Below are 27,845 nucleotides of genomic sequence, written 5' to 3' on the forward strand. Positions count from 1 at the left end.
GACTTTCGCCGAGGAAAGCCTTCCGTCAACGCGCTCTGGAGCCAGAAGAAGGTGAAGCGATTCCGCATTCCACGGGCGTACGCCGCGCGCAAGCTTACGCGCCGAGCTTTTCCTCGCGGCACTTGCTCCTCTCCTACGTGCGATGCGCATCATATGTCTATGCTACCGAGCGCCGGCTGATCGACGAGTTGGGCGCGCGCTCGCCGGGAACGAAGGAGGTTAATGCGATTCACCATAGCCGCCGCCGCCGCCGCCGCCGCTATAGCTTTCTTCCGGAAGTCGCGCTCTCCATATAGCCACTCCGCCTGGACTCGTTTACCGAATGTAACATGCGCGTATGTGCGCATAATACGTCTTTCGCCTTCTTTCCCGCGAGCTCTATACCGGAATGCGCAGTTCCTGCACCGCGCCTTCTCTCCCGCGGCTTTCGCCATCGATTTATACAACGGTAAAGCGCATAATTGCGATTTATTGTTCGGCGCGCGCGCGCGCGCGAACGCTCAAAGAGAACCGCCTCTCGCGCAATCCAGATCGGCCCGATTAATCCGGCGCTAAGCGATCTCTTACCGACCAGCGCTATTTATGCGTCTATACTTACGCAAATGCCGGCTCTCCGTCATTGCAGCGAAACGCGCACTCGCGGGAAATGAAACGAGCGATCGGCGAAACAGGCGCTCTGTGGCCTGCCCCCTCGTAATAATTATCGACATCGTGCGCGTGTACGAGGTGAATATGATACGAAGAAAGGAGAGCTCGCTAATCGCTTGTGTAAGCCCTCTCGCGCGGCCAGTTGACGCGACGGCGTCATTGGCACGTCGCTGAGGCTCTCGCTCGCGGTGCCGAACGAGAGCAATGCTCATCAGTGAAAATGAATACTGACTCTCAAGTGCAAACAGCCTCTTGCCCGCGCGAGGCCCCTCCCGTATTTACGCATGCACGCAAACACGCCGAGGAGACTTGGAAAGAACCTTGAGCGGCGCTGGCTTTTTCATAGATTAAATAACAAAGAAAATCGTTATGTCAATAGCTTGATCATCTTTCCGCACTCCGCGACTGCGCAAGAATTAGAAATTTGAATTTCAGCCCGTAATACGCAGGATTGCGTAATATTGCCAAAGTTTCGTAACCGCTGCGCGATCGGATACATATAAATTATAATACACGCGGACTCATCGCCTGTGACTTTTACTCTCGGCGCAGCCTTTTCGCAACGCATACCTCAGGACCACCCGAATACGGCTGATTTTTTCTAATCAGCCCATTACCCGCGAGCTAATGAAATTCGGCTAGAAACCGAGAAACAATCATCGCTCGTACCGCATTGTGAATGCGTATTACACAACGAGACGCGCCGCCGCCGACAGGTTGACGAATTCGAATAATGCCAGTGCACGTATGAGCTGAAACGTTATCGCTAATAGCGCCGAGCCCTACTCTCACTCGCGCCCGCTTCATTCATGTAGGCTCAAGCGATAGCCGATTCGAGGAACGTCCAAGTAGGTATACTCACGAGAAATCTTTCCTTTTCAGGTGACAATGGCCGGGGACTTCATTCTCGCTGTGGCTTCGATGATGATTGCGCGCCTGCAGAACGACGATGTCACCTTAACACTGAGTCAGGTCTGTCATTATGTGCTCGCTAGGAGGCACACTTTGTCGTCGTTTTCGTTTTCGGAAGATCGCTCCTTACTCATCGCGGCCGTTCGTCCTGTTATATACCGCGCGCTTTTCTCCGCGGGATTGCCCAATGCAACCTTTTGCCTCGCTCGGCAGTTGCATAAGAGCGCGCATTAAAAATAGGAGCGACAACAGGAGCGCAATTATGATTTTTCGCTCCGTTCGCTTATACTGCCTAGCGCTTATGTCGAGCCTGAAAACTGAAAAGTGCTCAGAAGAAGATAATCCAGCGCCTGCGAAAGTTTGAAATTAAGCGATAGAGATTAATAAGCATAGACAGGACTGCGCTGCATACTGCGCTGCATAGGTGATCCTCGTCGCGCCAAGACTCTGGCCGATCCGAGTGCTCGATGCACTCGCGGACAAGGTCGCGAAAGAGAAAGAGAGAGAGAGAGAGAGAGAGAGAGAGAGAGAGAGAGAGAGAGAGAGAGAGAGAGAGAGAGAACAAAATAAGTATACGCGTGCTGATGGCTTTCTCTTTTTAGGAATGTGCCCGAATATCCTTTCACTTTCTATAAAAGTGGACAATGCTAATTTCACGCGGGGGAATCTCGCTTCGATTTTGGCGAGCGCGGAGGCGCTTTGCCAGCTGACCCGAGCGATATATACGCGACTGCGAATAAGCCGAGCGATAAATGAGAGCGTCGGTGGGATACACGAGCGAAAGCCGCGCAGCCGCGCGCGACTCGTAGAAATTATATCTGGCGCACTTGCTCTTTCTCTTACGCGCGCACTGTACTGGCTCCGCAGGTTATCACCGACTTGGTCCAGGGCGAGTTCATGCAGCTCGGCTCCAAGGAGACGGAGAACGAGCGCTTCGCCCACTATCTCACCAAGACCTACAGGAAGACGGCCAGCCTCATCGCCAATTCGGCCAAAGCGGTAAGTCGGCTCAAAAAATTCATTAGCATCCTTTCTAAAATATAAGGAAAAATCCGGACATTATGCATATTGTGTATGCATAATATGCGTTGGCTTGCTTGCGCAAGGAAAAAAGCCGCCGGGTGCTTCGTTTACTCGAACGGCCGGCGAGTTGCGAAGTTATTCAACCGACTCTGTCCGCCGTCGAGAGCCGTCGCACTCGAGGGGCAATCCTGCTCTTGCGGTAACCTTTGATTCTCGGCCTCTATTTAACGAATAACGAATTTCTCTGGATTTCAGGTTGCCATGCTGGGCGGCGCGGACGAGCGACTCGCGGAGCTCGCTTTCCAATACGGAAGAAACATCGGCTTGGCTTTTCAACTGGTCGACGATCTGCTCGACTTCGTGTCCTCCTCGGACGCGATGGGCAAGCCAACGGCTGCCGACTTGAAGCTGGGCCTCGCCACGGCGCCCGTGCTCTTCGCCTGCGAAAGAGTGAGTATACGAGTACATATAATATTACAAGGCGATTATCCATTCACTCGCACGATCTTCCACAGTTTCCCGAGCTCAACCCCATGATAATGCGTCGCTTCCAAGAGCCCGGCGACGTCGAGAAGGCCTTCGAGCTGGTCCACAAGTCCCAGGGCTTGGAGCAGACGAGATTTTTGGCGAAAAAGCACTGCGTCGAGGCCGTCAGGCTGGCGCAAACCTTGGCCGAGAGTCCCTACCAGAAGAGCTTGATGGTTGTCAGCGACCTGGTCATCAATCGCATCAAGTAGTTCGCGCCGAGCATGTTACGCGCTTCGGCAAAAGGCACAGTATTGACCGGATTCGAAAGTAGTGGGTTGAGATTCTCGCGGCGAGACCGATAAGGAGAAGAGAAAAAGACGAGGAAAGTATACGCGCGTATGTACGGCAGCGGGCCTATATCTCGCGCTGCCTAGCGAGTGTTTTGCGGAAGAAAACGTTCTAGATCAAAAGAGAACCACTCGGAATTGGCTATGCAAGATCGCGATCGGACGAATGATTGGCTGATAATTGAGTTCACGAGAATTCTAATGCGGAGCATTGAGCAAAGTCAGCGAAATTACGAACCATAAGCAGCAGCTGAAATTCGACGGAGAAAGTGCCTAGAAGTAATATGCGCCAATACACCACTGTACATACAAAATAACATTTAGAAATAGCATAAGGCGCTAACAGTACACGCGTTGACACAGGAGCACAATTTTCGTTTTACGTTCAGTCGATCATGCGCGCCATCTCCGAGCAACTTTTGTTTTTTAGCATCAATATTCTATTTTGCATGAAAACGAAAAGGAAAAGCAGACATTTAACATTTTCGCGCTCACCACTCGCAGGTTCGTCGCATACTGCTAAACAGTATAATTACTCAAGCTATCGACATCAACTGAAATCTTATCGCTTTTTCTCCGCGTTTTTGCAAATGCCGGGGAATCTTCAATTTTCATGTTCGCGAATCAGGATTGATTACCATGAAATTGTTTTTCTTATTTGTTTAGTTCTATTATTATTATTATTATTATTACTATCATTTTATTTCTTCTTAGTGCCCCTATGTGCCCCTCAAATCCCATTGGAATTTTATATCAGTAACTCCGAGTGGTCGACTAAGGATTTTGTTGACAAACGAAAACAATTATGTAATATAACAATGTCATAAATCCATACATATATAAGCTGTTATTTCTTAATTATATTATATACATATATATGAATGGATTATGATCAATATTACATATTAACGTTAAGGAATAACTTATGTTTTCACACGAATTAATGTATATACCTAAGAAAGCGTAATGCCTGTTGTTAATATACCTATTTTTCAATAACGATTAAGACTCTTAAAGTATATAAAACACGAAGAAAGCTACTTACAGAGGAATTCGTTATCCAATGCAGAGTATCATTAGAGTCATTATGTACTTTCGAAGAAAATAACTCGAGAGGTAAAAATGCGACTATTTTTTTAATTCAAGGACAAACAAAGAAGAAAAAATTGACCACAAGTCTTTGCGGGTTTTCAATGAAATGAGCAGTTGAAACGTCGTAGAGTTTTTATCGGATTTGAAAATTATACGCTGTCATTATTGAATGCTTTTTTTTCTTCTATCCGAGGTTGTAAAAGCGTGTACATATATTAGCTAGACATGTAGTATAAATAAACATTGTACCAAAAGGCCGTTAATGAGCCTCTGTTTAATGGTGTGGGTGACTTGACTCATCGACTTTTCCCCGAAATCAAGGGTTGTAATCGTACCAAGCAATGATGACATTCTGTTTGACAAGTCGTTGTAAGATCATTGTACGTAAATTTCTTCTTTTTTTTTAATACAAAAATACTAAAAGAAAACACGCATGTACTTTTGATTATTCGCCACGGGTGCCCGTACAAATTTCCATAAATTCCCATTGCTCCGCCATGATTGTTTGTTTTTCCCATAGGTATTGTGATGGCCTCCAGCGCGGCGGCCGCGGATGGAGCACGTGTGTGTGTGCGCGTGTGCGCGTAGCGAACCGCGCGAGAAATTACAAGCGAAAGTGAAAATAGATGCAAAAATAACGTAGAATCTCGAAGAATAAAGAGGAGGGGAGGGCGGCGGCGGCGGCGGCGATGACGGCACACACGCGAGAAGAGGGAAGAAGAGGAGCGTTAGAATCTGGTTCCCTCGCTTTTGCTTTTAGTTTGAGTTAGTGCTTTGCTCCCAGGGCTTTGGCGCCAAGGTAACAGCTTTAGCTTCTATACATCGGCGAGCCTGCATTTTTCCCTTTGCCATCGTCTCGCTGCCGCGTTCGTCGTCGCACGAAATCGTCGTGATAATAAGTAGACAAGTACAGATCGTAGAGCTGCAGAGACTCCGCCGCTCGCCAAGTGTTGTTTACAATCTCCGAAGGCTGCGACGATGCATCGTTAATTTTCCACTCCCATTAGATATATCCTCATCGATAAGTGACTCGAGAGAGGCGGCCGGTTTCGCGAAACTCTGTCCGCAACTTTCGACTTTTTACGAAAATTCTTACGCCAAGCTCGCCGAGAATCCAATTTCACGTAACGCGAGCCAACGGCGATGCCGCGAGATATATTCGGAGGAATTTCCTGGTTAAAATAGAAGCGTTCGCTGGATCACTCCGCTTGCCCAATGCTCGTTCGATACTAAAAAAAAACTCCGCGATTTTTCGCGTTATCTTCGAGATCGCTCTGAAAGTTACGCGCGCCGACTCGACGTTGTTGCGCTCGCTATTGTCTAATTCGATTGTTGTTTATGGCAATTCTCAAGAGGAGAACAATTCCAAGATGATGTCCGGGCCGAAGCTGGTGAATAAACAATTCAACTCTCCGATCAATCTGTACTCGCCGCAAGCGATTCAAGAAACGCTGGATCGTCAAACACAAGTCTTGTCCAATGGAGCAGTCGGGTAAAAATGCAAAACTATCCTACAATTATATATACTAATACCAACTGCACACATCACAGCACACACCAGGCAATTTTACACAACAAACAAGTGTGTGTGTGTGTGTATATATATATATATATATATGTATATTATGTTACAAAAAATCTGGGACAAAGTCATTTTTTGTATGCAGAACACGTCGTATTACTATGATGGGCACTATTGCCGTACACTTTGCGCTTTCGAGAAGTATGCGAGCTGCAAACAAGCATGCATAATTATAACATCCGAGGTTTTGCAACTTGATTCTTATTGACACGGGCGTAATTATCCGTTAGTTCGACCATTTCAAAGAAAAAAACGTTCGGGAATCCTATATATTATGAAAGTTAAGATCAGAAAAAAAATCGTATTATAAAAATTTCTGATAAATTGTCTTGGATATTCAAAATAACTTTAGAGATCCAGAGGCCTAAATTTCACCGGCGTAGCTATTTAAAATGTTTTCGTTAGCATAGAAGGATGAGTAATGAAGTTATATATATACACACACACACACACACACGTGCAAAATGCTCGCACATTGTATCATCATATAGTACAATGTGCAAGTCTATTATTTCATTTCGTATAACAGATAAAAAATTTCATAACTATATATACAAGTACTTATTACGTATTATCATGTATCGATCTCTGCAGCTTTACGGGCAAAACGACTCGAGTCACTTTTTCTTGAAAATCACGTTTACATTAGATTTCACCTGTATTATTAAATATAAGACCCTTTCACGTACAAAATTCGAAATTTTCAAGCGCTCCTATATGGTCAGAACCAGCGTAAGCCATATAGTGACGTAAGTTCATCATATAATATACCTATATTTATTATAATATGAAAAGTTCTGACCGGCAAAACAGCTGTAAAGTCCATGCTGAAAATGCATACAATCAAATTCGCCGAAATAAGATCTAGGGAAAATGCTAGGGATTTACGTAAATTACCGACAGAGACTAACCAATATTTTTGTCTATAAAATATTCCAGGATAACAAAAATCTCTGTAAATTTAAAAATAGCTATTTAAGTTACAATGCTTAACTCGAGATAATTTTTGCACCACAAAATGACAACCGCCTATCTGTTGTGCTGGATGTAATAAATTGAAAGGTATAATTCATAATACATTGAGTAAGCACGCAGTATCACACCGTAATTCGTATATGTGCAAATCCAGAAAAAACCAGACACTTCAGGGGGTCTGAGTGAACAAATTTGAAATTTGGGAGCACACCTACCCGACCACTTTTTTTTGGTTCTATTTAGGTTATATAGAACCCGAAAAACCTTGGGTTCCCAAGATTAAAAAATACCTATTTTTTTTGCCGGGCAGTTTAAATTCTCTTATGGGAATTTAACACGGGGAAAATTATAAAATTATCGAAAACAAGCCATGATTCAACTTTACCCGCTCAGGCTTGAAAATAGTAAATAGTCACAAAGAGTAAGATGTTTTACGAAAACCAGCGATCTTTCTCTTATTCTTAAAATTCTTATCTAACTTTTCATCCGAGCGGCCAATTTTAGCCATCCAGGTTTCAAATTAAAGCTCTTTTCTTCTATTTTCGTTTTAAAAATTGGATTAACATTTTAATTTTACGATCAGCTATGTATATGCCTATCAATTATGGCCGTTTTTTGGCCTTTTTCAGCGTCATATATATATATATATATATATATATATATATATATATATATATATATATATATATAGCTGATTGTAAAATGAAAATGTTAATCTAAATTTTCAAATCAAAAACAGAAGACAAGAACTAAAATCGCTGATTTTCGTAAAAAATCGAAAAATTGGCGATTTTTTGTCATTTTCAAGCTTAAACAACTTTTGACCTAGGCAACCATTTTTAACCCACCAACCCTCAAATTAATTCTTTTTTTCTTAATACTTTGATTCTATTAAAACACATTTTTGGATTGCGCCTCCAGACAAAAAGTGGCAATTTTCTGATTTTCGATTATTTTTCCCGTGTTAAATTCCCATAAGAGAATTTAAACTGCCCGGCAAAAAATAGGTATTTTTTAATTTTGGGAACCCAAGGTTTTTCGGGTTCTGGGTGGTCTAAGGAACCCAAAAAAGTTGGTCTGGTAGGTGTGCCCTCAAATATCAAATTTGTTCACTCAGACCCCTTGAAGTGTCCGGTTTTTTTCTGGATTTACACATATAGTCGCCCTCTATGAAAAACATCAGATCCAAAATTCCCCGCGAAAGCTGCCAGATTTCATTTCTAGCCACGAAAATCATGAGAGTTTACGTCTTTGCCACGAAGAGCATTAAATTTCAATAGTTTCCGCGAAATCTAACGGATTTCACGTTTTTGCCACGAAGACTAACAGATTTTAGATTTTGACACGAAGACCAAGAGATTTTAAATTCTGATAAAATCTATGATCATCAAAGAAGGGTTAAAATGAATAATAAAAAATAATTTATAATAATAATTTGTTTATTTTTATATAATTCCGTGATAAAAATCGTGGAATTGAGAAGGTATAAATGCCTTCTTGCAATCATTGCCTGAAGGTCTTCACTTTTTTTTCGCTTAAAGGAATTTTTCCTTCGTAAGCTTTAGGCAATTGGTAGCGCTTTATGGCTTTCCATCCAAAATTTTTTTTCAATATCTGAAGCTTATCTTCATCTTGCGTAAAATTATCTCTGATATTGTCTACACAAATTTTTCTTACAGATGAAATTTTTATTGTTTTTCCACTGAAAAATGTTTGAAAATTCGTCAACATTAAAAATATAATTCTATAGACATACCTCGACTTTATTTTTAAAATGCTTGGATTAATTTACTGTTAACATGTAACATTAATTCGCTGTTTTAACATGTTGCCTCCGAAACGCAATAGTCGTCGTGGCAAATAAAATGAAATATCTTAGTCTTCGTGGCAAAAACGTGAAATCTCATAGTCTTCGTGGAAAAAAGATGAAGTAAGCTATTCTTAGTGGCGAGATTTGAAATGTAAAGCTCTACTTCGTCGCGAGACAATGAAATCTCATACTATTCGTAGGGGGCGACGATATGCTGTGATCTTTGCGACGTAGGCCACAAAATCTTCTTCCTTTATTTTTATGCTGATTCTCTACAATTTTTGTTTCTACTGCATGCATAAATAACTTAAGTTTTTAAATTTATTTTTCACCTTACGCATAAACACGTAAAAATATGTAGAATGATTTATTTCAATAAATTCGCTATCTATACTGCGAAAACAAAATTATCATGCAGCAATATATGGAAAATAACAACGCACATTCCTATTTAATAGTTATAATTATTATGACTTACATATACGTTATATTAAAACACTTGAAACAATACGATTTATAAACATTACGCATAGTGAAAGTACGCGGCCGTGGAGTACATTGGAATTTGAACAAGAGTATACAGTTATACCTGAGTTGTACTGTAACGTGCGCGTGCAATATTGTATTTAGGAACACTTTCTAGATTTTATATATATATATATGCAATATAATTACACGCGGAAACGAACCGAAGATTTTAAAGTTATATAATTCTATTAATAATTAAATGTAATTAGATTAATAAAAAAGATTATATAACCGTGATATAGAGAGAAAGCCATACGCACATCATCCGACATCTCACGCCATCAATGTTTATATGTGTATTATTATCATTTTTATCTACATTTATACTTTCCGAGGTCATTCAGCATATAATGTTTACAATTAAATGATGCAATTAACAATCACCTTGAGTTCTGCGCAATTTAAGTTTTTGTTTTTTTTCGCAATTGTACGTGCGACGTAAAGCAATGACAATATATGTATAATTAGCAGAGGACATATTATAAACATTTTTCTTCATAATTATAATTGCCGCGAAAACTAGCACAGTTTGGATTTTTTTAATTCTCCTTTAAAATGTTTACGCTGAAATGTGCTACTCTTCGTATGCCATTAGATGAATTCAGAAGAGCTGCATTGAGCATTAGTCAGCTCGAATATAAATGAATGGATGCAACAACGGCAATAAAGCAGTCGATGACGGCTGCCAATAGTCTCGCGCGATCGATGAGCTAGCGTGCACGTGAAAATCATGAAAATAAAGGATCGCACATGCATCGCAACGAGTGTTCCCTCTCATCGCGCATCGCCAGAGACAGCGGCGGCTGCGCGACGGGAGCGAGCTTCTCCGATACTCTCGCTCAAGAATTGGAAGAATGATTCAACGACGCGAGACACATCGTACGCGCATTATATATTGGCTTTCGCGACGACGTATTTTCAGAGGGCCGATTCATCGCGCCGCCAAAATAAACCTGCCGCCGCCTCTGAGTGGAGAGAGAGAGAGAGAGAGAGAGAGAGAGAGAGAGAGAGAGAGAGAGAAAGGCTTCGCAAAGCTTGCAAGCTCGCGCTCAAAGTGTCGCGCGCGTTCGTGCCTGTACTAACTGTAAAAGCCCGCGATAATTGTCAAATTCGCTGCGACGATGCTTCACGAGAAGAGGTACAGGCCATATTGTCAATTTGCGGTCGTCACGCTTCAGCTCAACATCTCGCGTCGTTGACGATTTCAACAGTAGATTATGTTCTCCGCGTCATCTAATGACATATGTGTTGTCGTAATTTACAGAATCGACTTCAAACAGTTGGCAAAGCCGACGAATTTACAGAACAGCGCGGTCCTGAGGATGCTCGAAGAAGAGGAGGAGAGGAAACGAGCAGGAAAAGCGGGTAAAATAATACACCTGTCTACTACCCCATTTTCATGTGCGAATTAATTGAAGAAAATTAGCTTTTACTACTTGTTTTGGCCTATTTCCCGCTGATGCGCGACATTTCGCTTTTTATTGCTTAACTAATTTTTCTGCTTCGCCATGCAATCAACATATCCGTGCAAGGGTAAAAAGGCGATAAATAAATTTACAAAAATTCGGATCGGCGACTTCGGGAATGTTATTGGCCTCCTTTACGCCCACAACGTAGCGGGGTACAGCGTTTGACGCCGTTCTATGCCATGGCAGGTAAACATTGTTCCCGCCATAATTTGTGGTCCGATTAATAAAGAGGCCACTTATTTGCTGACGTATTATTACTATTAGAACAAAATAGTATATTCTGTACCAAGGGCGTAAAGTGGGCTTTTTTAGGCCTAGTGTGGAGTTTGCAGTACGAGCCCAAGAAGCCCGCTTATAGCCCTTGGTACCCTCGATATTTTTTGTAACGCACGTACTAATTTTCGTGTTTTAGAAGATTTGCCAATGATTTGAGTAGCGGGCGCAATATAGTATATTACGATACGTGTGAGCTAAATAGCCGCTTATTGCACGGCGTGTATTAGCGCCCGAGCGCAGCGAGGCTGGTAATAAAACGCCGTGCACTAATAGGCTGTTTAGTATACACGAGTATCGTATACAATTTTATAGCACAGCTGCTTAAATCCGCCAAGTCACGCCTATCCGTGATCTCAAGAGTCCATTATTCTACCGTGAGGTACTCGCTACGCTCGTGCGATCCTATACACGGTACAATAATGGACTTAGGTCACTGTGCTATAAAAGTACTTTTGCGCCCTCCGGTCGGAAAACGACTACTTTTGTCCCTAAATTTAGGTCAAAAAAAAACGAAAAAAAACCGTTGTTTTTAACTCCGATACTTCTCTCGTGATTAATACATCAATGCGTTTGCATATTATAATATACGACCTAGTTCCTCAAAGCTAAAAGAGTCCGCGCGCGAGTATAAGAAGAATAAGAGAGGGAGCCAGCTGTTCGGAGAGCATAATTTTGTTTTTTGTTATACTATCATGTTTCTCGGTGTGTGCAAGACAAGATGCACGACGGGCGCGTTGTATTTAAATTTCAGAACAACGTACTGCGATGTATATTATACCGCTGAGGAGAGCTGGGCTGGCTAGTGCCAACAAACGAATGGAAACGAACGCGGTGACATCCTTGAATACGATTTCGAGCTATCGGCCCGAGTCGTCAAGGTATTTCCTGGCGTAGTTTTCGGTTTATTTCTATATAACGTGTATAGCTTGTGTGTATTTATAAAATATCTTGATGCGCATATGGGACTCTGTATTAATTTTAGTCTTTTCGCGCATTCAAAAATCGTAAATACAGTCTTTCGTATATATGCCGCGAAATCTGCGATCAACTAAGTACTACGCAAGTAGCCCTTTCGAATTGCTAATTATATATATATATATATATATATATATATATATATTCAAAATGACTCGCGCCGCGCCGATTTCCCGCGCTCGCTTTTACCCAATATTTGAAATTTTGAAACTGTACATGTATTGCAGTATAACAGTATAGGCTTAATCGGATGAGCCTCTCGACGAAGCATTTAAATTTATCTTCATATATATATATAGTGTAGTTGCGACGAGTGCGCATTCTAAACTCGCATTGAGAAACCCATGCACAGGTGCGCGGTTATGCGATAAGCATCGAAATTCATCCTAATTAGACTCTAAAGACCACTTTAATGAAAATATTTTAACGACGCGGGCATGTAGCATTTGTACATCACTTTCGTTTTGTATAGCGCTGCGTTTATTACTTTCAGAAGAAAAGGCGCGCGGTTTCGTTATGTGTGTGTGTGTGTGTGTGTGTGTGTGTGTGTGACTAATTGAGATAGGGCTTACTCATCGGTTGTCAAATGCTTGCGAGAAGTAGAACGATTCAATTTTGTTTACTCGATATACACTAGTATTTATTTATTTTGGTTTCTTGACTCGTTGAGCAAACAGAATTAATCAGAATATAATAAAATATAGAATTGATACGAGTAATGTGTGAGTATGATACAAAGAGAACTGCGAGTTCGGACGAAAATTCATATGTATTAATGTGTGGAATAAGTAAAATAACTATAGCGACACGATCAACCTGTGAATTTCTTGTTAATTATGAGGATATAAAATTTAGTAGAACTGAAATGTTTTGTATATGCAGCTACGTGATCTATTGAGTCGATATACTTATTATTATATAGAAAAACAAAGATAGTCCACTCGATGCCAGAAGTTTATACGACCTGTTAGAATGCAAGATCAACTTCATCTCGAAAAATGTTTGCTAAAAAGCAAAGCATGTTAAAAATGCCAGTGCCAATGAGTCGAGGTTCACCATATAAAAGAAAATTTGCAGTGTAGTAGACCGCGAACATGGTATAAAAATCGTGAACGCAGTCAAAGCGTCTGCCAAACACTTATTCTACATCATTATATAGCTGTCAAATATTTATTCTCCAAATTGAAAAATCACGTGAGATATGTCGCAGGCCAAACCTCATGCTAAAGACTTAATGTGTAATCATAAACCATTTTTCGTCGATTAGGAAAATCATCATCACAAATTTTTGAAAAATAGTTGCCGCATAATCGACTGTAAAGAATGCAATTGATCAGGTGCACTCATAAGAGAGGACGACGAAAATGCGGTAAAATCGGTGAAGAAATAATTTGGCTGTGAGGCACGGTCACGGTGAAAGCTTTACTCGCTTGTACATACATATGCGTATACGCCGCTTAATGAATCGGAGGCACATCGTGATATGAAAAGAGCGAGCGCGGTGAAATCGGCGTGGAAAATGCGAGAAATCGGCCGAGGCACACCTACATGCACCGCCGCGCTACTCTTCTATTTTCAGATCGCGATCCTCGCAGTTATCGGCGGCTCTCGGGTGCGATGGCCAAAGGCCGCCGGCGCGTAGGTATTATAATGTAGAAATTTTACACTCGAACTTTTCGTCGCCCGTTTTTGCAGCGGTTCGTCCCCGCCGCGAGAGATCTGACACTCTGCATGCTATGCAGATGACTCGAGGGGGGGGGGGGGGAGAGAGAGAGAGAGAGAGCCGCATCAGGGGACCTTCGCGAAAATCGCGAGATTCGCGCGCGAAATCTCTGGTCAGCGGCTACTTGGCTCGACTATACCCGCCGCGCGCACAGTTGCAATTAGTCTACCGCGGGAGAAGTTCAGCAGGCGCCGCCCGTGAGAACAATCATAGCTATATATACTCATTTGGTGAGCGATTTTTTCCGATCATACTGACCCGATGTGCGCGGTAGTGCAGTCTGCTTTCTTCGCCTATACGCTATCACAGTACCAAATAAATCATGCGATTATCGAAGTGTGCTGACCCTCGCAAGCTTTTTGTTGAACGCGAACGCGCACATCGTGCCAATTAGTCCAGCCGTACGCGCATATTTATACATCGTACCCCCATATATTGGGCGATATAGCGTCTATTTTTATTGCAACTTTTCGGCATCTCGAATGACACTATTGCGCGAGAATAATATTCGCTATGAGCTGGCTATAAATATATCGAAAATCGTATACTGCTTGTAAAAGTCGCAATCGCCGCTAAATTTAAAAAAAGTTGAGTGATAGCTTATATACTTATTGTATCGTTTAAACTCGTTTAAACTTGCCTCGGCTCGATGCACGATCTGTTGAAATTCGCAAAGACTATAACTGTAATCGCGGCTGCTATTTCACATAATGTGTATTTTCATGGTACGCTTTATTTTATATACATTCTAAAATACGATCGGGGCTTTGGATTATAACGGTACGTAATTTATGAATGGCCGAGAGACAGAATAACGCACAAGAGCCTTGGTGATGACATTGCGGCCTGTCTATGTTAAGCCGTGTAGTGAAATATTGTCGAATTAACAAATAACCGTCTCTCTCTCTCTCTCTCTCTCTCTCTCTCTCTCTTTCTCGCGCGCGCGCGCGCGCGATCTAGCTGAGCGCGGCGCATCTAGAAATAGCTTCCCGTCGTCGTCTACGTAAACCTGTACAAATTTAATGCCTCGAGTTCTTTTCTCCCGCCAGCGCGGATCTTTTGAAAAGCATCGCGATGCTCATTGCGAAATCCCTCCGGACGCGGATCCAACTTTGCTACTTCGCGCATCGAGTAGTCGAGCGCTTGCCAAGAGCTCATATCTATAATCTGCGCTTATTGTAGCATCCCACTGCGCGCATGAAAATGAAAATGAAAATGAAAATGTCAAAATTTTAACGATTATAATCATCGACGTCATATTACTTGCGCGCAGGTCTGAAGAGAGTCGCCTGGCCACCGCCACCAGAGGACGGAGACTACATCGACTTCGTCGAGCAGGCTCCGGTACAAGCTAAGGTACTTCCTTCACTATGCCACTATCTTAACAGTTTTATTCTAGACCTAGTAGAGAGCAAGAGTGTAACACACCTATCGGAGCCCTTCGCGCGGAACACTCGCATTACGTGTACTTATTATACGCATGATTATAACTGCCCTTTCTCGTTTGTATAAGAGCACTTTGGCCGCGTCGCAGGCGCCGACGGATCGTACGCGACTTGTTCTACTTAACTGGCTTCGCTCATCGTCCAAGTTGAGAATTCGCTTCGAAAAGAATGAGAATTGAACGGATGGGGGCCGGCTGTACTGACGTGTAGTACATATTATAGAGACGCGCGAGGAGTATAACAATGTTAAAACTGAGAACTTTTTTCCGTGGAATAAAAATCAACGTGATCTCGTGCTTTCCTCGAACACGAAACAGACCCGTGGCGTGGGAGAGTACGCGACGTACCAGAGCAAGAGCCCGACGCCGCAGCCGCAGCCGCAGCAGCAGCAGCAGCAGCAGCAGGAGCAGCGCGCGAGCTGCGGGCTGAGACAACCGTCGCAGTTTCATATACAGCCGACGTTGGCCAAAACCTGGGCGCCGGTGACAATAGCTCCGACCGCTGGACAGCCGAAAGCCCATCAGGCCGCCAGTCCGTCGCCGAGTCAGACTCCCCCGACTCTCGGCACGTGGAGCGACAAGCCGTCGCCGGGCAGCTGGAACAGCCCACAGCCGGGTCAGGAAACGATAATTCCGGTGCAGATAGAGGTAAGTCAGTATGGGTAGCCAACGAGCCGATAGCTCCTGTCGAAGGGCTCCGGAAGCGCCGCTGCTGATGCCTTCACACCATGTGCACAGTATACTAACCGCGATTTCATTGTTACGCGCTACGAGCGATTAACCGATCTCGTATCGTACGAGGGCTTTCCGCTGATCGCGCTACTACTTCTACCATCATCGACGAGCCGAACTTTTCCAGAGCCAGCAGCAGAGCCAAGCGCCGAGCAGCTTCGTCGAGCCACCGGCTTCGATAATAACGCTCAGAGCGGAGCCACCGATTTCCCAGGTATTGCACACGTGATATTATAAATATAATGCCAATGATATGCCAATAACATCGCAATCGCTGTCGCAGGAGTCGGCTCCGGTGTACCTGGCCCAGCCTGCGGCGATAAACCCGACGAGCGGCAGCATGCGCGGCGACCAGAAGTGGCCACCGGCCTCGGTCAAGGAGCAGACGGAGGCGGAGAACAGGGCGCGCATCGAGCTGGCCAAGGGGCCCGTCTTCCGGCCCCGACGAGCCAACAAGGACTATAGCGGATTCTTCGCCCAGCACGCGAGCACGAACAATTACCCGGGATACCGGGCCCCACCCGGCACGCAGTACTTCACGCCTGCCTACCAGCACTGAAACCTGCGAAAGCGAAACGGCATCGGGCGACCAGCAAGAAAACACACTCACACACGCGCGCACGTTTATATACACTAACACACGCGATCTTCGACCTCGATTTATTTTTACAATACGACTAACGAACACGACTCCTCCGAAGCCAAAGACATCCATCTGTGTTATAATATGTACTTATATATATTAACCATGTCGATTTCTCTGTAAATTGTTTTTTCATCTCTGTCAAGTATTTATTGTTCCTTGTCTAGCGCTTTAAATAAAGTTGACACTGAAGAGGAGACAAAAGGCTCAAACAACAATCACCACACTCGACTTTATTAAAGAATATCAAATTTTATTATCTCTCAAGCCTCCTTCTGCCCCCTCTCTTAGCCGCTGACTCGTGTTACTCCATTAAAAGCTTCGTTTGCTTGTTTTTTCCTTTCTACAAAACATAGTATTGCTTTAACATCTCTAGCAAATATTACATTCAACAAAATAAAGTAGCGCTAAAATCTTGAATATATATTAAATGCAAATTTCTTTCTTTGTATGCCTCGTCGGGGAACGCGCGCTCTCGCGACTTGATCTCGTTCAGTCGTGCCTTATATATTACAACGACGAGCGTTTTCTTTATGATCGATTCGAGACTTCATCATCGAACACACAGCGTTCAATGGCTTTTTTTACAGAACTAGACGGGTTCGATCAACGAACCCTGATTAAAAAACCGCTTTCTCAGTGCCAAACGAGCATTCAAAATTTAATAAAACATTTTCGATCGCTGCACATCATATAGACAATATATAACCCTTTTTGTACAAACGCACGTGTGTCGCTTACGGAGACTTCAGACTAGCGAAAAGCCCTGAGTCTGCTGAATGGCTTGCAAAAGTTTATACTGGAGTCTTTCCCGCGTCTGATATCGCGGCAGATCCAAGAGATTGAAGCAAGTGTGCGCCACCGGCAAGTAACGTTCATCTGACATTGGCTGAATCGTTATCTGAAAAGATCGAAACAATCAATACGCTGATAGTGCTTCTGCTACTGCGATGATGCGGAAAAGTCTGTTACGACGGCTTACCTTTATAGCTTTCATGCCTTGCAGAGGAATCCTGTCGCTACCAGTCAAGAATAACAAAAACTTCTTTTTCTGCTCAAGCGTTAAATCGTGAAAACATTGCCAGAAAAGAACGATCGACGGGTCATCTTTCGTGTATCCTTCTTTGTAAGCAGCGTTCTTCTCAAGCTCTTCCCAGTCGTATTCTTCATTACCAATTACAACAGCCATCAGCTCATCGCTGTGAAACAGCTCCAAGACGCGTCCGCCGCATACCTTGTGAAATCCTTTGTAGAAAGCTTTGAAATGAGAATTGACCGATTTGTTTAGGATATAATCAACGTACAAGTCGACAAATTGTTTTCTGAAATAAGATTTCGCGATTAATTGCGTACACTGCGGACAACGACGAGAGAACTCTTTGAAAATGCCTACTTGTTACTTATAGTCACCGGGGTTTTACTGCCGTTTGGAATAAGTTCGTATATTCTTTTTTCCCCGTAAACTTCTCTCGTAACTTCGAAATTCAAACAAAAAACGCTCTCCAAGTCTTCTTCTTCGTAATCTAGAATATTTTGCAAACTCCTAAAAAGTAAAGCGAATGATACTTAATTTGAAAAAGTTTGATCAACTTGATTTTATTGCGAAAATCGGGTATGTTGTACCTTGCAAGAACGGGCGACATATCCTTGATATCACCAAGACCCACTGGTTCTTTCAGCAATTTTTTGTAAAGCGCTAATGGGAACGGCAATTCTATTATGATGAAATTGTAAATGGCAAGGCCACACATTAGGCCAATAAGAAAGTACATGGTTTCGTCTTCAAAGGAATCCTCGCTAAACCAAATAGTTCTAGTTTCTTCGTACTCTTTAAACATACCATACTTTGGATCCAAAATTTCTTTCAACAAAAGCATGAAGAATTCCTTTTTCACGCCCCCGGCATCTTCAGCTTCTTCTCCATGGAATTTAACCTTTTGAATTTAAAATAACAGCGTAAGATCTTATATTTGTATGTTGTTGATGCATAAGCAATGTACAAGGGACAATTATAAAAGCTTCATCTTACTCGCAAAGGTTTTTTTAAATCGTCTGATGTATAATCTGATAGTTCTCTGAAGGTATCCGCTACGATATTTTCTCGCGAGACTGTAAGAGTGACAAACTGACGATGCGAACGTGCGTCAGGATTAATTCCATGGAATGTGTTCAACAGCATGTGGGTCAGAGACCTGCTTGCAGCTTCATTCATAGCTGATTGCATCTGAATAATGTAAAAAAATGTTGGTCTTCATTTGAAAAGTAAGTAAATTTTCATCTTGGAAAAAAAGAATACCTGTAATGCTTGATCTGTTTCCAGCAGCATTGTCTTAGCCTCTGCATCGAATAAAAATGGATAGTTGCAAAAATATATTTTATGGTACTGAAAAGAAAAATTAATTAAATTTTATTTAATGGTCGAAATCTTCTAGATCATAGTGCAAAATAATTTATCTGCACCGTATATTTGTAAACGATTTAATATTTTTTATAATACAAAAAGTGAAAAATAAAAAAAAACTGTAAAATAATTTCAAAATGTTCTCTAGATTTCTTGTAAGAAATTATTTGTCAATCTATACAGATTATAGTTCAAACCGAGCTCAAACAAATAAGAATGTTCATACTCACAGAATTTTTATTAATTTCAGAGAGCCAGCGACAATAATCGCCTCTTACATCAATGCACTCAGTAAGTTCACGAATATAAAAAACATTGTATGGAACTATTTTCCCATCATCTGAATTATTGAGTTTGTTTAAAAATTTTAAAGTATCTAAACCTGACTGCAGAGTTGAATTCCATGAAACGATCTAAAAAAAGAAGTATAAATAAATCATTCATGGTGTTTATTTACTTTGGATACGTTATTTCATTATTATATTATTATTCATACTTTTGTTTCCTTAACATTTGGCTGATTAATAAAATACACAACAACGGACTTATATATTCTCACAAGTCTCTCAAAATAATGTTTTGGAGCTTTGGTCCACCAAATCTCAATAGCTCTTAGTGCTTCCTGTTTTAAACCTAATAGTGATACCGAAAATGGCTTATGCAACGTGGTGCAATTATCTGGATTAGCAAAGCCATGATATAAAGGTAATATTAGGTAAATTCTTAGACACTCTATATCCGGCGGAGATGTTGATAACGATGGAAGCAAAAATTCAGCAATGCAAGTGTGAATCTAAATTAAGCAAAATTATTGAAATGTTAAAAACATTTTTTAAATATACAATTAATTATTATATTACCAATTCGCTTATAGTTGCATTGACAATTTCAGATATCATTCCAAAACAGCGAGCAGCAAACTCCAAATCCACTCCATGTTGACGGAATGAACAATTATAATGTGTCTCATTGGCCAATAAAAAAGATGCATTTATACAAGCCTGATTTTTGAATACTGTTTCTATGTACCTGTAAACAAGAAATAAAATTTTTAATTAATATTATACAACATGAAAAGTTGACAAGTTAGATAATATAAACTTGCATCATTAAATCGTGATCAATTGAAGCGTTCACTGGAACTTTTTGACATGCTATCAGTTGTTCTTCATTTATAGATAAAATTTGAGTGTCAGGAAGATAAATTCGACAGTCATCGGGTTCTATGTTATCCTGATAAAAAATTTTATACATTTTTAAATATTCTTGCTGATTATATGAGTTTAGCCATGTATATACATATGTATTAAGTATAATATTATTACCTCTTTTTGTGTTACAGTTGCAAAACAATGATCACCCCCACTAAAAATATGTTTGACTACACAGTCTTCAGAAGTTGAACTAGCAGAATCAACCTCCATAGCCAAAGATCTATTTTTTGAACTCCAAGGCCCAAGTACCATTTGAGGTGTTGCTACACTACGAGCTGTTTGACTACCAAGTTGTCCGGAACCTCCTAAACCCCATGCATACACTTTACCTCGAGATGGAACCAAAGCCAGAGTATGCCTTTTGCCACAAGATATCTTAAAAATTTGATCGTTATGTTTCAACTGTAAAAAGTGTGCGTATCTTTGTAATATTTATGCTTACCTGTGTAACAACGCTTCCCATTAGTTCAATTATTTGTCTTGGTAAAATTTCATTACTATTAGCACCATGACCAAGTTGACCATACATTCCAGCTCCACAAGTAAAAACACCACCATCCTATAAAAATTTGTAAGCTTACCTAAATTTGAGACTCAGTAGTATTGAGATAAAATTAATGTATTACACTCACCATTGTTAGAAAAACAGAAAATTCTTCTCCGCAAGCAACATACTTTACTTTTGCATTTCGAAGAGTTTTCAAGAGACAAGGAACATATTTGTCTGAAATATCATTCATACCCAATTGACCAAATGTATTTCTTCCCCAACCAAAAACAGCACCTAATTAAAAGTTTTGGTTTATTATTACTATTGATTTGAAAATTTTCATATCACGTGAATAAATCATACAGATAAATAACAAACCTGATTTTGAAACAACAATGCTATGATAACCACCACAAGCAATGAAAGCAATAGGTATCGTAGCTAAACCAGTAATAAGTTTTGGTCTTGTCTCTATTTTGACATCTTGACCTAGTCCTAGTTGTCCATCACTGTTTGATCCCCAAGCATAAAGTTCACCATTATTAGTTAAGGCTAACGTATGTTTTTTACCACAAGCAATTTGAACTACGATGCTTGTACCCAATGCCTTAACCATTCTAGGGGTATGCGCTATTGTCAGTGGAGTACCTAAACCCAACTGACCATCAGCATTGCTGCCCCAACAAAAAAGCTGACCCCAATTATTGACAGCTACAGAATGAGACGCACCACATGCTGCTTGTTTGAATATAAATGCATCTAGTCCAGGTATCATTTCTAAAATTAATGACTATTGTTATTGTTACAGAAAATAAAATAACACAATAAAAAATTAATACTATAACGGCATCATTTTGAAAAACTAGAATTAAACTCACGCAATCTTTTGGTTGGTTTTTCATGTCCCAGCTGACCAGAGTCGTTATTGCCACAGGAAAAAACCTCACCATCTTTAGTTATAAGAACTGTATGAGTTTCTCCACAAGCAACTGTTAAAATTCATGAGTAAACAAATTATTGTAAGAAATATTTTAAAAACTGTTATCCTTGAAATCTTACTTTGTTCAACTGCTGTTGCCTTTTGGAAATCTAATTCCCTTGGCATTAAAATATTTTCATCTTCAATTCCTCCAAGACCCAACTCTCCATAAACAGTACTGCCCCAGCAATACATGTTGTTATCATTTGGTATCAATTTTAGAGGTAGGTGAAATGTATCAGCTTTAATACAAAGTCTTTTTGGTGCAGAAGCCTAAAAGATTTTTTAGTAAATGCTCAGTTTTTATATTCTTAACATAAAGTTTTAAATCAACCAAAACTTTCAGTACAAATAATTAAAAAGAATAATAGCTACTAGGAATAAATCTATGAACAAGGTTCTAACCATTTTTAATTGATAATTTTCATTTTCATTTTCGTTTTCATTTTCAGCGAAGGCGAAAGTAAAATTCAAATGATGGGAGGGATCTTTTTTTGAAGATAGCGATGATTCATCCTATAAATAAGTGACTCTTTTAAATTTAATCAACTGTATATTAATTATCATAAAAAAATGCTTTCTTGACATTTGTTTTTAAAATAATTTTATTGTTGTTTAATAGAACAACATAACCCCCTATGAACATTGTTATTGTTTACAGAAATAAAAAGAAAGATTCATTGCTTAATCAACTATTTGTACTTGGAATGCCTCTTGGAAAAATGTATAATATTTACAACTGCAAATAAGTAAATACTTTACTTTGAAACTTTTTGCATGTGTACCTATTTAAAATTTGAAAATATAAACTTTAATGTTTACAATAATTCATAGAGGTTATGCTGTGCACATTACATTTTATACATACATGTAACAACGAATATAGACTTCATATAGAAGAACGGTTCGTATAGCGGCGAGGGGACGGAAAGCGATAGTTCGGTACGCTCCGCGAGATGGCGGCAGCCATCAATTTCTATCGTGCTGTCTCTCTCACTCTCACGGCGCCATTCAAATTTTAAGCTTGCAGTCGTCAAGTCAGCCGAATGTCAATCTCCTTGCTACATGAATGTTATAAAATTAAATAATAGCAGCGTAGATGTAAATAATAAATAAATATTATATGTGACGCACTATGAAAATTGTAATAGTGTATAATAGTTTAATTATTACGTGATACTTAAAATTTAATTTTCGCTACAGTGTGCGTAAAAACAATAAATCGGGATACTTGCTCTTAGTTAATATTAGTTTGTTTATAATTAAAAACAGCCATCAAAATAAAAACAATCAAACTAATATTATTCGATGGAAACCAATCGGGAAGGTGGCTAAGTTTTCTTCCATCAGGAAAAGGATAGGATAAAAGGAAAGCATAGGTGTAGGAATGGCGATGATGATACACATAAATTATTTACATTTCATGCAACTATCGATCAACACTCATGCAACTGCTGTTAATGAAGGTATTTACAAATATTTAATTAATTAAAGAAAAGAAAAGAATATGAAAAATCAAAACAAACTATGATTTAATTAATGAGTTAAAATATTTATTATGCGCATGCAATTAAATACAAATGATTTTATATTGATGAGTTGTACTTGAATATTTTTCAAAAAGTATTAATATAATAAGAGAATACATGAACATATAGATATTTGTATCAATAAACAATTGCACGTACAACTTTGTGTATGCCCAGTTGTAGAATAAGATTATAAATATACAATGTTGCTCAATATTTGCAAAGATCAAGATTAATTAAAACGAGCCGACTGTGCAATTGTTTAATGATTAGAAATTATAAATGATTATTATGATAAAAATACAATAAATAATTCAGTAAAACGTGAAAAGACAAACGAGTATTAACTACTGATAAAAAAACAAAATATTGTTACAAGTCATCGTCACATGCATCATACTTAACGTAAAACTAAATGGTGTATAATAAAAAAACGACGAATGATAATAAAAATTTTCCGCGGTAAAAAGATAGGTAATTTTATTTTCTTTCAGGTACATATTAAGCAATTTACTTTTCTTAACTTTTTCAATGACTTTATCGTAAAAAACTCAAATCACAAAACTGAAAAATCACTATAAAAAAAAACGAGTAGACAAAAGGTAAAAACGGACACACACACGCATCCGTACGGACATTTTCCAAAAAGACCATTTCTCGACTCAGAATGCATCAAAACACACTTCCCACACGTTTTTAGACAAACTCAAAAAATCACTATTACAAGGCTTCCTAGGAAGGAATAAATTATATCTAAATAAAATATCACTTGCTCATCAAAACCAAAAACCAATAAATGCAAAATTGAAATCCAAAACCATCACTATTTTTGGTACAAAAAAACCAAATTTCTCGTTAAAAATGTTTTGTATAGACTTTTTACCTTGATAATCATCAAATTATTTGTTTATTTCTGCAATTTTCCTTTAATTTATCTACATCTGAAACTTTTACTAATGTATAAAGATTTTCATGAATTTCGGACGTTATTATAACCTCTGATTACTGAATTTTCACATTTATTTACTCTAATAACACTCGTGATAAACAGATTTACCGTATCTCATCACTGGGAAATCTGTGAAAGGTCAAATCAGGATTTTTTGCCTTCGATGTTCCACAATCGGTGTAGACACAAAGTGCACGTGGAGGCGACATGCTGACCACGAAATCTTCTTCGCTAAACACGATAAACCTATCCAAAAAAATCTCACGAAACTAGAACGATGTACTTCCCTATTCACTACTATTATTTATCGCTATTTGTTGCAAAAAAAATCTGTAAACTGTCGACTACAATGACCAACAAACACAGAGACTGCGGTAAAGCTCTCTTCGCGCTGTTTACACAGCAGGATCGAGCGGGAAACTGACAGGAGCTGCGTTTTCGCGGTTTTTTCCTAGTCAGAAAAATATGGTTGTCGCAACCAATACTTTTGTAAAACCTCCTTACACACTCATTATTCATTTTCTTGTCATTTATTTACTTTCATTATTGTTAAAAAGTATATTTTACATAATATACTGCATGAATGATGAATCGTCTGCTTGTGCGTGCTCATATGCGCGCCAAGCTGTAGGAAACTCATAGGTGGCGCCGCCGAGCGGTTGGGTAACAGAACTAACGGCCTGTTACCCAAGCTTTCGTCCCCCCATTTTAACCCAGAACCGTTCTTCTATAGGAAGTCTATATTCGTTGCATGTAACATGTATATATATATATATATATATATATATATATGCATACATTACATCTTATAAAAAAGGAAAACTTTTAGGTTACATTGTATCTATTATCATCTTACTTTTTTCATTCTTATTAAACCCATAAATCATTTTATTTGCAAAACAAAGTATTTTTATATCGTATCACTTATTTGAGAGAAAATAAACACACAAGCAAAAACATAATAAAATAAAAAAAAAGCTTTGAATATGGTAACATTACATTTTCCTTAGATGTATGGTATCTAAACGTAGACAGAAATGTTACTTACATTTTTGTTAATTAATTTTGGAATTCTTTAAAATATTGGCATGCATGACCACTATTTTTATAACAAAAATTTCATGTCTAAAAATAAGTATATGGAAGGAATACAAAAGAAGTGGGATAGGTTGTGTGTGATGTGAGCAGTGCGGACACACAGTGTAGGTATATATATATATATATATATATATCTAAATGGTATCATAGCAGACGATTGCGCTTGTCATTCTCTGCGAGATATATATATTTATTTCAACGGATTTTTCATTTAGAACCCAACCTAACCTTTCATTAACCTCAAAATAATTTAAGATTACAAAAATAGTACAATTAAACTGCCTTGGATCGTTAAAAAAAAGAGTGTGTCTCCGCGGCCGATATCGCGTACGCGAAATGTAATTTAGCGTGCGCGAAAACTTTGTAGCGTGTGCGAAATCAACTAACAAATTTTCCGGGAAAATTTCGCGTGCGCTAAATCTGTCGCGCACGCTATAAGAATAGTATATTATACCACGGGCGCCGAAAATTGCAATTAAAGTTTGCATTTTGAGGTTAGAGTGGTATAAATGAACTTTTTTTTTGAGCAATTCTTTCGCGTGCGCTAAAGTGCTCCAAATTTTCTTGAAAGAAGCGAACGGAGTACTTGTATGAGAGATGGAGCGAGAGATTTTCGCATATGCTAGAGTTTTTCTTGTTTAGGCAATTCTTTCACGTACGCTAAAGTGCTCTACATTTCCTATATATAAAAGAAGCAACAGGAGTGACTTATGAAGGATGAATGGAACATCTCTATGTATAAGTACTCCGTTTGCTTCTTATAAGAAAATTTGTAGCACTTTAGCGTACGCGAAAGAATTGCTCTTAAAAATACTAACGTGCCCGAAAAGTTTATATCTAGCGTGCGCGAAAGATCTAGCGTACGCGAAAGGTTGATTTTTCTAGCGTGCGCGACAGATTTAGCGCACGCGAAATTTTCCCGGAAAATTTGTTAGTTGATTTCGCACACGCTACAAAGTTTTCGCGCACGCTAAATTACATTTCGCGTACGCGATATCGGCCGCGGAGACACACTCAAAAAAAATTGATCGTTTTGATATGGTATATATGGCCCATTGTTGTTAGAGGGTACCCTATACTGAAAAATTTCAGGTGAAAATTCTGCCCTACGGGTTGCTGAAATATCTCAAATAACTATTATAATTCAGTTTTTCATAAAAGTTATACCTTCTAGGTAGTAAATGATCCTCTTGAATAAGTTCAAAAAACATAAATTTTATGTCTTGAGTTGTTTTAGCCTGCAGTATTTGGATTTTCAAAATTATTCTCACCTGAAATTCTTCCCTTAGTTTCTCACACCTGAGATTCTCATGTGATTAAAATAAAATAGAATTATTGCTTAAATACGCTTTAAAATGTTTATTTTTGAACTTATTTGGAGGGTTTCACTACCCAGAAAGTAAATTTCAATTATAAGTAACTGCAAATTATAGTTATTTAAGAAATGTTAGTAATTATCGTAGGCCAAATCTATCTCTGGTGAGATCGATCTTGGCTCACCTGAGATCTCACCTGAGATTTTTCAGTAGGGTGCATTAAATTACAATACAGGTATTTATTATAAGTAATTAATAAAAAAAAGTTTTACATCCAGCAACTTTTTAATACTTTACCTTAAGGTTAGTACCAAATCTATGAACCATATCTGACAATAATATACATATAATATTTTCATCCGAATGTAAAACGTTAAATTTTGTTAAATATGAAGAAAAAGTATTTAAAAATGTGAGTAGTGTGGATTTAAATTTGCTTTTAACAATATTTAGTGATACTATTGGAAATTCAAGTACAAAGATTAAATACGAAATGTATTGCCAAATTAGATTGGCTATCTTATTTTTAATCTTATTTTTGATCCTGCAGCAGTTAAGGCAGCAGCACCTATTTTTCATTCTCCTTTTTCTAGTCTTCGCAACCGCACTGACCTCATCTAAAAATTAATAATTTTAAATTAATTAAACAATATACAATAAGTTTTGTGCACACAATAAATAAATAAATAAATATACACGCACCTATTGGCACGTTTTGAAGCATGTGTATATTATATTATTGCGGCTTTGGATTTAATAAGAGATCGCCGATCGCCGATTTCGTGTGTGCGATTTATTATTAATTTTGATGATTTGGCAGTTACAGCAGGGGCACTTTTATTCAAAAAATCACGAAACATACACACTAACGTTCACTATATTATACAATGTATCATCATTATTAGCATTATAGGTTCGCGCACTAAATATTTACGCATGTAATGTATACATATTATAATAAGTACAGCGCACTATATTGATATATAGGGTATACGTATATAATAGGTATAGATCCCGTGTTGTCTGTATAGTAATACACACTGATCATTCACAGTAAACTTCGTCGGCGTACACCGCATGCGGCAATGGCATCGGAAAACTATATCTTATGGATTTGCATAAATACACGCGAGGTGTTTAAGTTCAATTAGTATGCCTTGCTGCGCTTGTCTTCAATTTTTGCAAGGCAAATAATCCTGTTTCTTTTTTCTCATACTTGCGC

At 39.3% G+C, this 27,845-nt stretch overlaps 3 protein-coding genes across 14 annotated transcripts in view; 2 read left to right on the forward strand and 1 right to left on the reverse strand.

Moving 5' to 3' along the window:
• The window catches only part of LOC100118369 (decaprenyl-diphosphate synthase subunit 1), a 19,158-nt gene extending 14,245 nt beyond the window's left edge, over nucleotides 1-4,913 (forward strand). For 2 of the 5 annotated variants that reach the window (XM_031928343.2, XM_032601978.1), the window contains exons 5-9: nucleotides 1-51; nucleotides 1,531-1,620; nucleotides 2,428-2,559; nucleotides 2,839-3,033; nucleotides 3,099-4,907. The exon at nucleotides 1-51 is cut by the window's left edge and continues 91 nt beyond it. In XM_031928343.2, coding sequence (XP_031784203.1) covers nucleotides 1-51; nucleotides 1,531-1,620; nucleotides 2,428-2,559; nucleotides 2,839-3,033; nucleotides 3,099-3,320 — 690 coding nt within the window. In that variant the 3' untranslated portion in view covers nucleotides 3,321-4,907. Of the gene's footprint in view, nucleotides 52-1,530; nucleotides 1,621-2,427; nucleotides 2,560-2,838; nucleotides 3,034-3,098 lie in introns of all 5 variants that reach the window. The other 3 variants (XM_008211982.4, XM_008211980.4, XM_032601977.1) reach the window with 2 other exon arrangements.
• Nucleotides 4,914-5,179: 266 nt separating this feature from the next.
• On the forward strand, nucleotides 5,180-16,891 carry LOC100118405 (MICAL-like protein 1). Of its 2 annotated transcripts, XM_032601983.1 has the most exons (7): nucleotides 5,180-5,289; nucleotides 5,844-5,982; nucleotides 10,650-10,750; nucleotides 15,102-15,184; nucleotides 15,591-15,920; nucleotides 16,132-16,218; nucleotides 16,288-16,891. In XM_032601983.1, exons 2-7 carry the CDS (start codon nucleotides 5,861-5,863, stop codon nucleotides 16,561-16,563), a joined length of 999 nt encoding a protein of 332 aa, XP_032457874.1. In that variant the 5' UTR covers nucleotides 5,180-5,289; nucleotides 5,844-5,860; the 3' UTR covers nucleotides 16,564-16,891. The 2 variants fall into 2 exon arrangements, with proteins under 2 accessions (XP_032457874.1, XP_008210222.1); XM_008212000.4 differs by lacking the exons at nucleotides 5,180-5,289; nucleotides 5,844-5,982 and adding an exon at nucleotides 10,383-10,523.
• LOC100118443 (probable E3 ubiquitin-protein ligase HERC4) lies at nucleotides 16,880-27,721 on the reverse strand. 7 transcript variants are annotated; one of them, XM_016988463.3, is made up of 19 exons: nucleotides 27,326-27,721; nucleotides 26,921-27,240; nucleotides 22,137-22,247; nucleotides 21,812-22,004; nucleotides 21,631-21,741; nucleotides 21,131-21,529; nucleotides 20,895-21,046; nucleotides 20,705-20,821; nucleotides 20,374-20,637; nucleotides 20,154-20,281; nucleotides 19,909-20,077; nucleotides 19,545-19,841; nucleotides 19,279-19,461; nucleotides 18,944-19,030; nucleotides 18,677-18,871; nucleotides 18,271-18,581; nucleotides 18,041-18,190; nucleotides 17,630-17,969; nucleotides 16,880-17,548 (listed from the first exon to the last, which is right to left on the reverse strand). In XM_016988463.3, the coding sequence occupies exons 1-19, from the start codon at nucleotides 27,345-27,347 to the stop codon at nucleotides 17,396-17,398; spliced, it is 3,702 nt and encodes a 1,233-aa protein (XP_016843952.2). In that variant the 5' UTR covers nucleotides 27,348-27,721; the 3' UTR covers nucleotides 16,880-17,395. The 7 variants fall into 7 exon arrangements, with proteins under 7 accessions (XP_016843952.2, XP_032457864.1, XP_032457863.1 ...); XM_032601973.1 differs by lacking the exons at nucleotides 26,921-27,240; nucleotides 27,326-27,721 and adding an exon at nucleotides 22,600-25,200; XM_032601972.1 differs by lacking the exons at nucleotides 26,921-27,240; nucleotides 27,326-27,721 and adding an exon at nucleotides 22,517-22,606.
• Between the last annotated feature and the right edge of the window lie 124 nt (nucleotides 27,722-27,845).

This window comes from Nasonia vitripennis (assembly GCF_009193385.2).
Source record: "Nasonia vitripennis strain AsymCx chromosome 4 unlocalized genomic scaffold, Nvit_psr_1.1 chr4_random0006, whole genome shotgun sequence".
Taxonomy (NCBI): Eukaryota; Metazoa; Arthropoda; class Insecta; order Hymenoptera; family Pteromalidae; genus Nasonia; species Nasonia vitripennis.

Bases quoted from the DNA above. Each gene is read 5' to 3' on its own strand.
- LOC100118443 (XM_016988463.3), bottom strand. From the start codon at position 27,347: ATGCTTCAAAACGTGCCAATAG. The intron at 20,822-20,894 runs GTGAGTGTAATA...AAATTTTTATAG, and splicing joins TTTCTGTTTTTCTAACAATG to GATGGTGGTGTTTTTACTTG. The intron at 19,031-19,278 runs GTGAGTATGAAC...TTTTCTTTTCAG, and splicing joins CTGAAATTAATAAAAATTCT to TACCATAAAATATATTTTTG.
- LOC100118405 (XM_032601983.1), top strand. From the start codon at position 5,861: ATGATGTCCGGGCCGAAGCTGGTGAATAAACAATTCAACTCTCCGATC. The intron at 5,983-10,649 runs GTAAAAATGCAA...CGTAATTTACAG, and splicing joins TTGTCCAATGGAGCAGTCGG to AATCGACTTCAAACAGTTGG. The intron at 10,751-15,101 runs GTAAAATAATAC...ACTTGCGCGCAG, and splicing joins GAAACGAGCAGGAAAAGCGG to GTCTGAAGAGAGTCGCCTGG.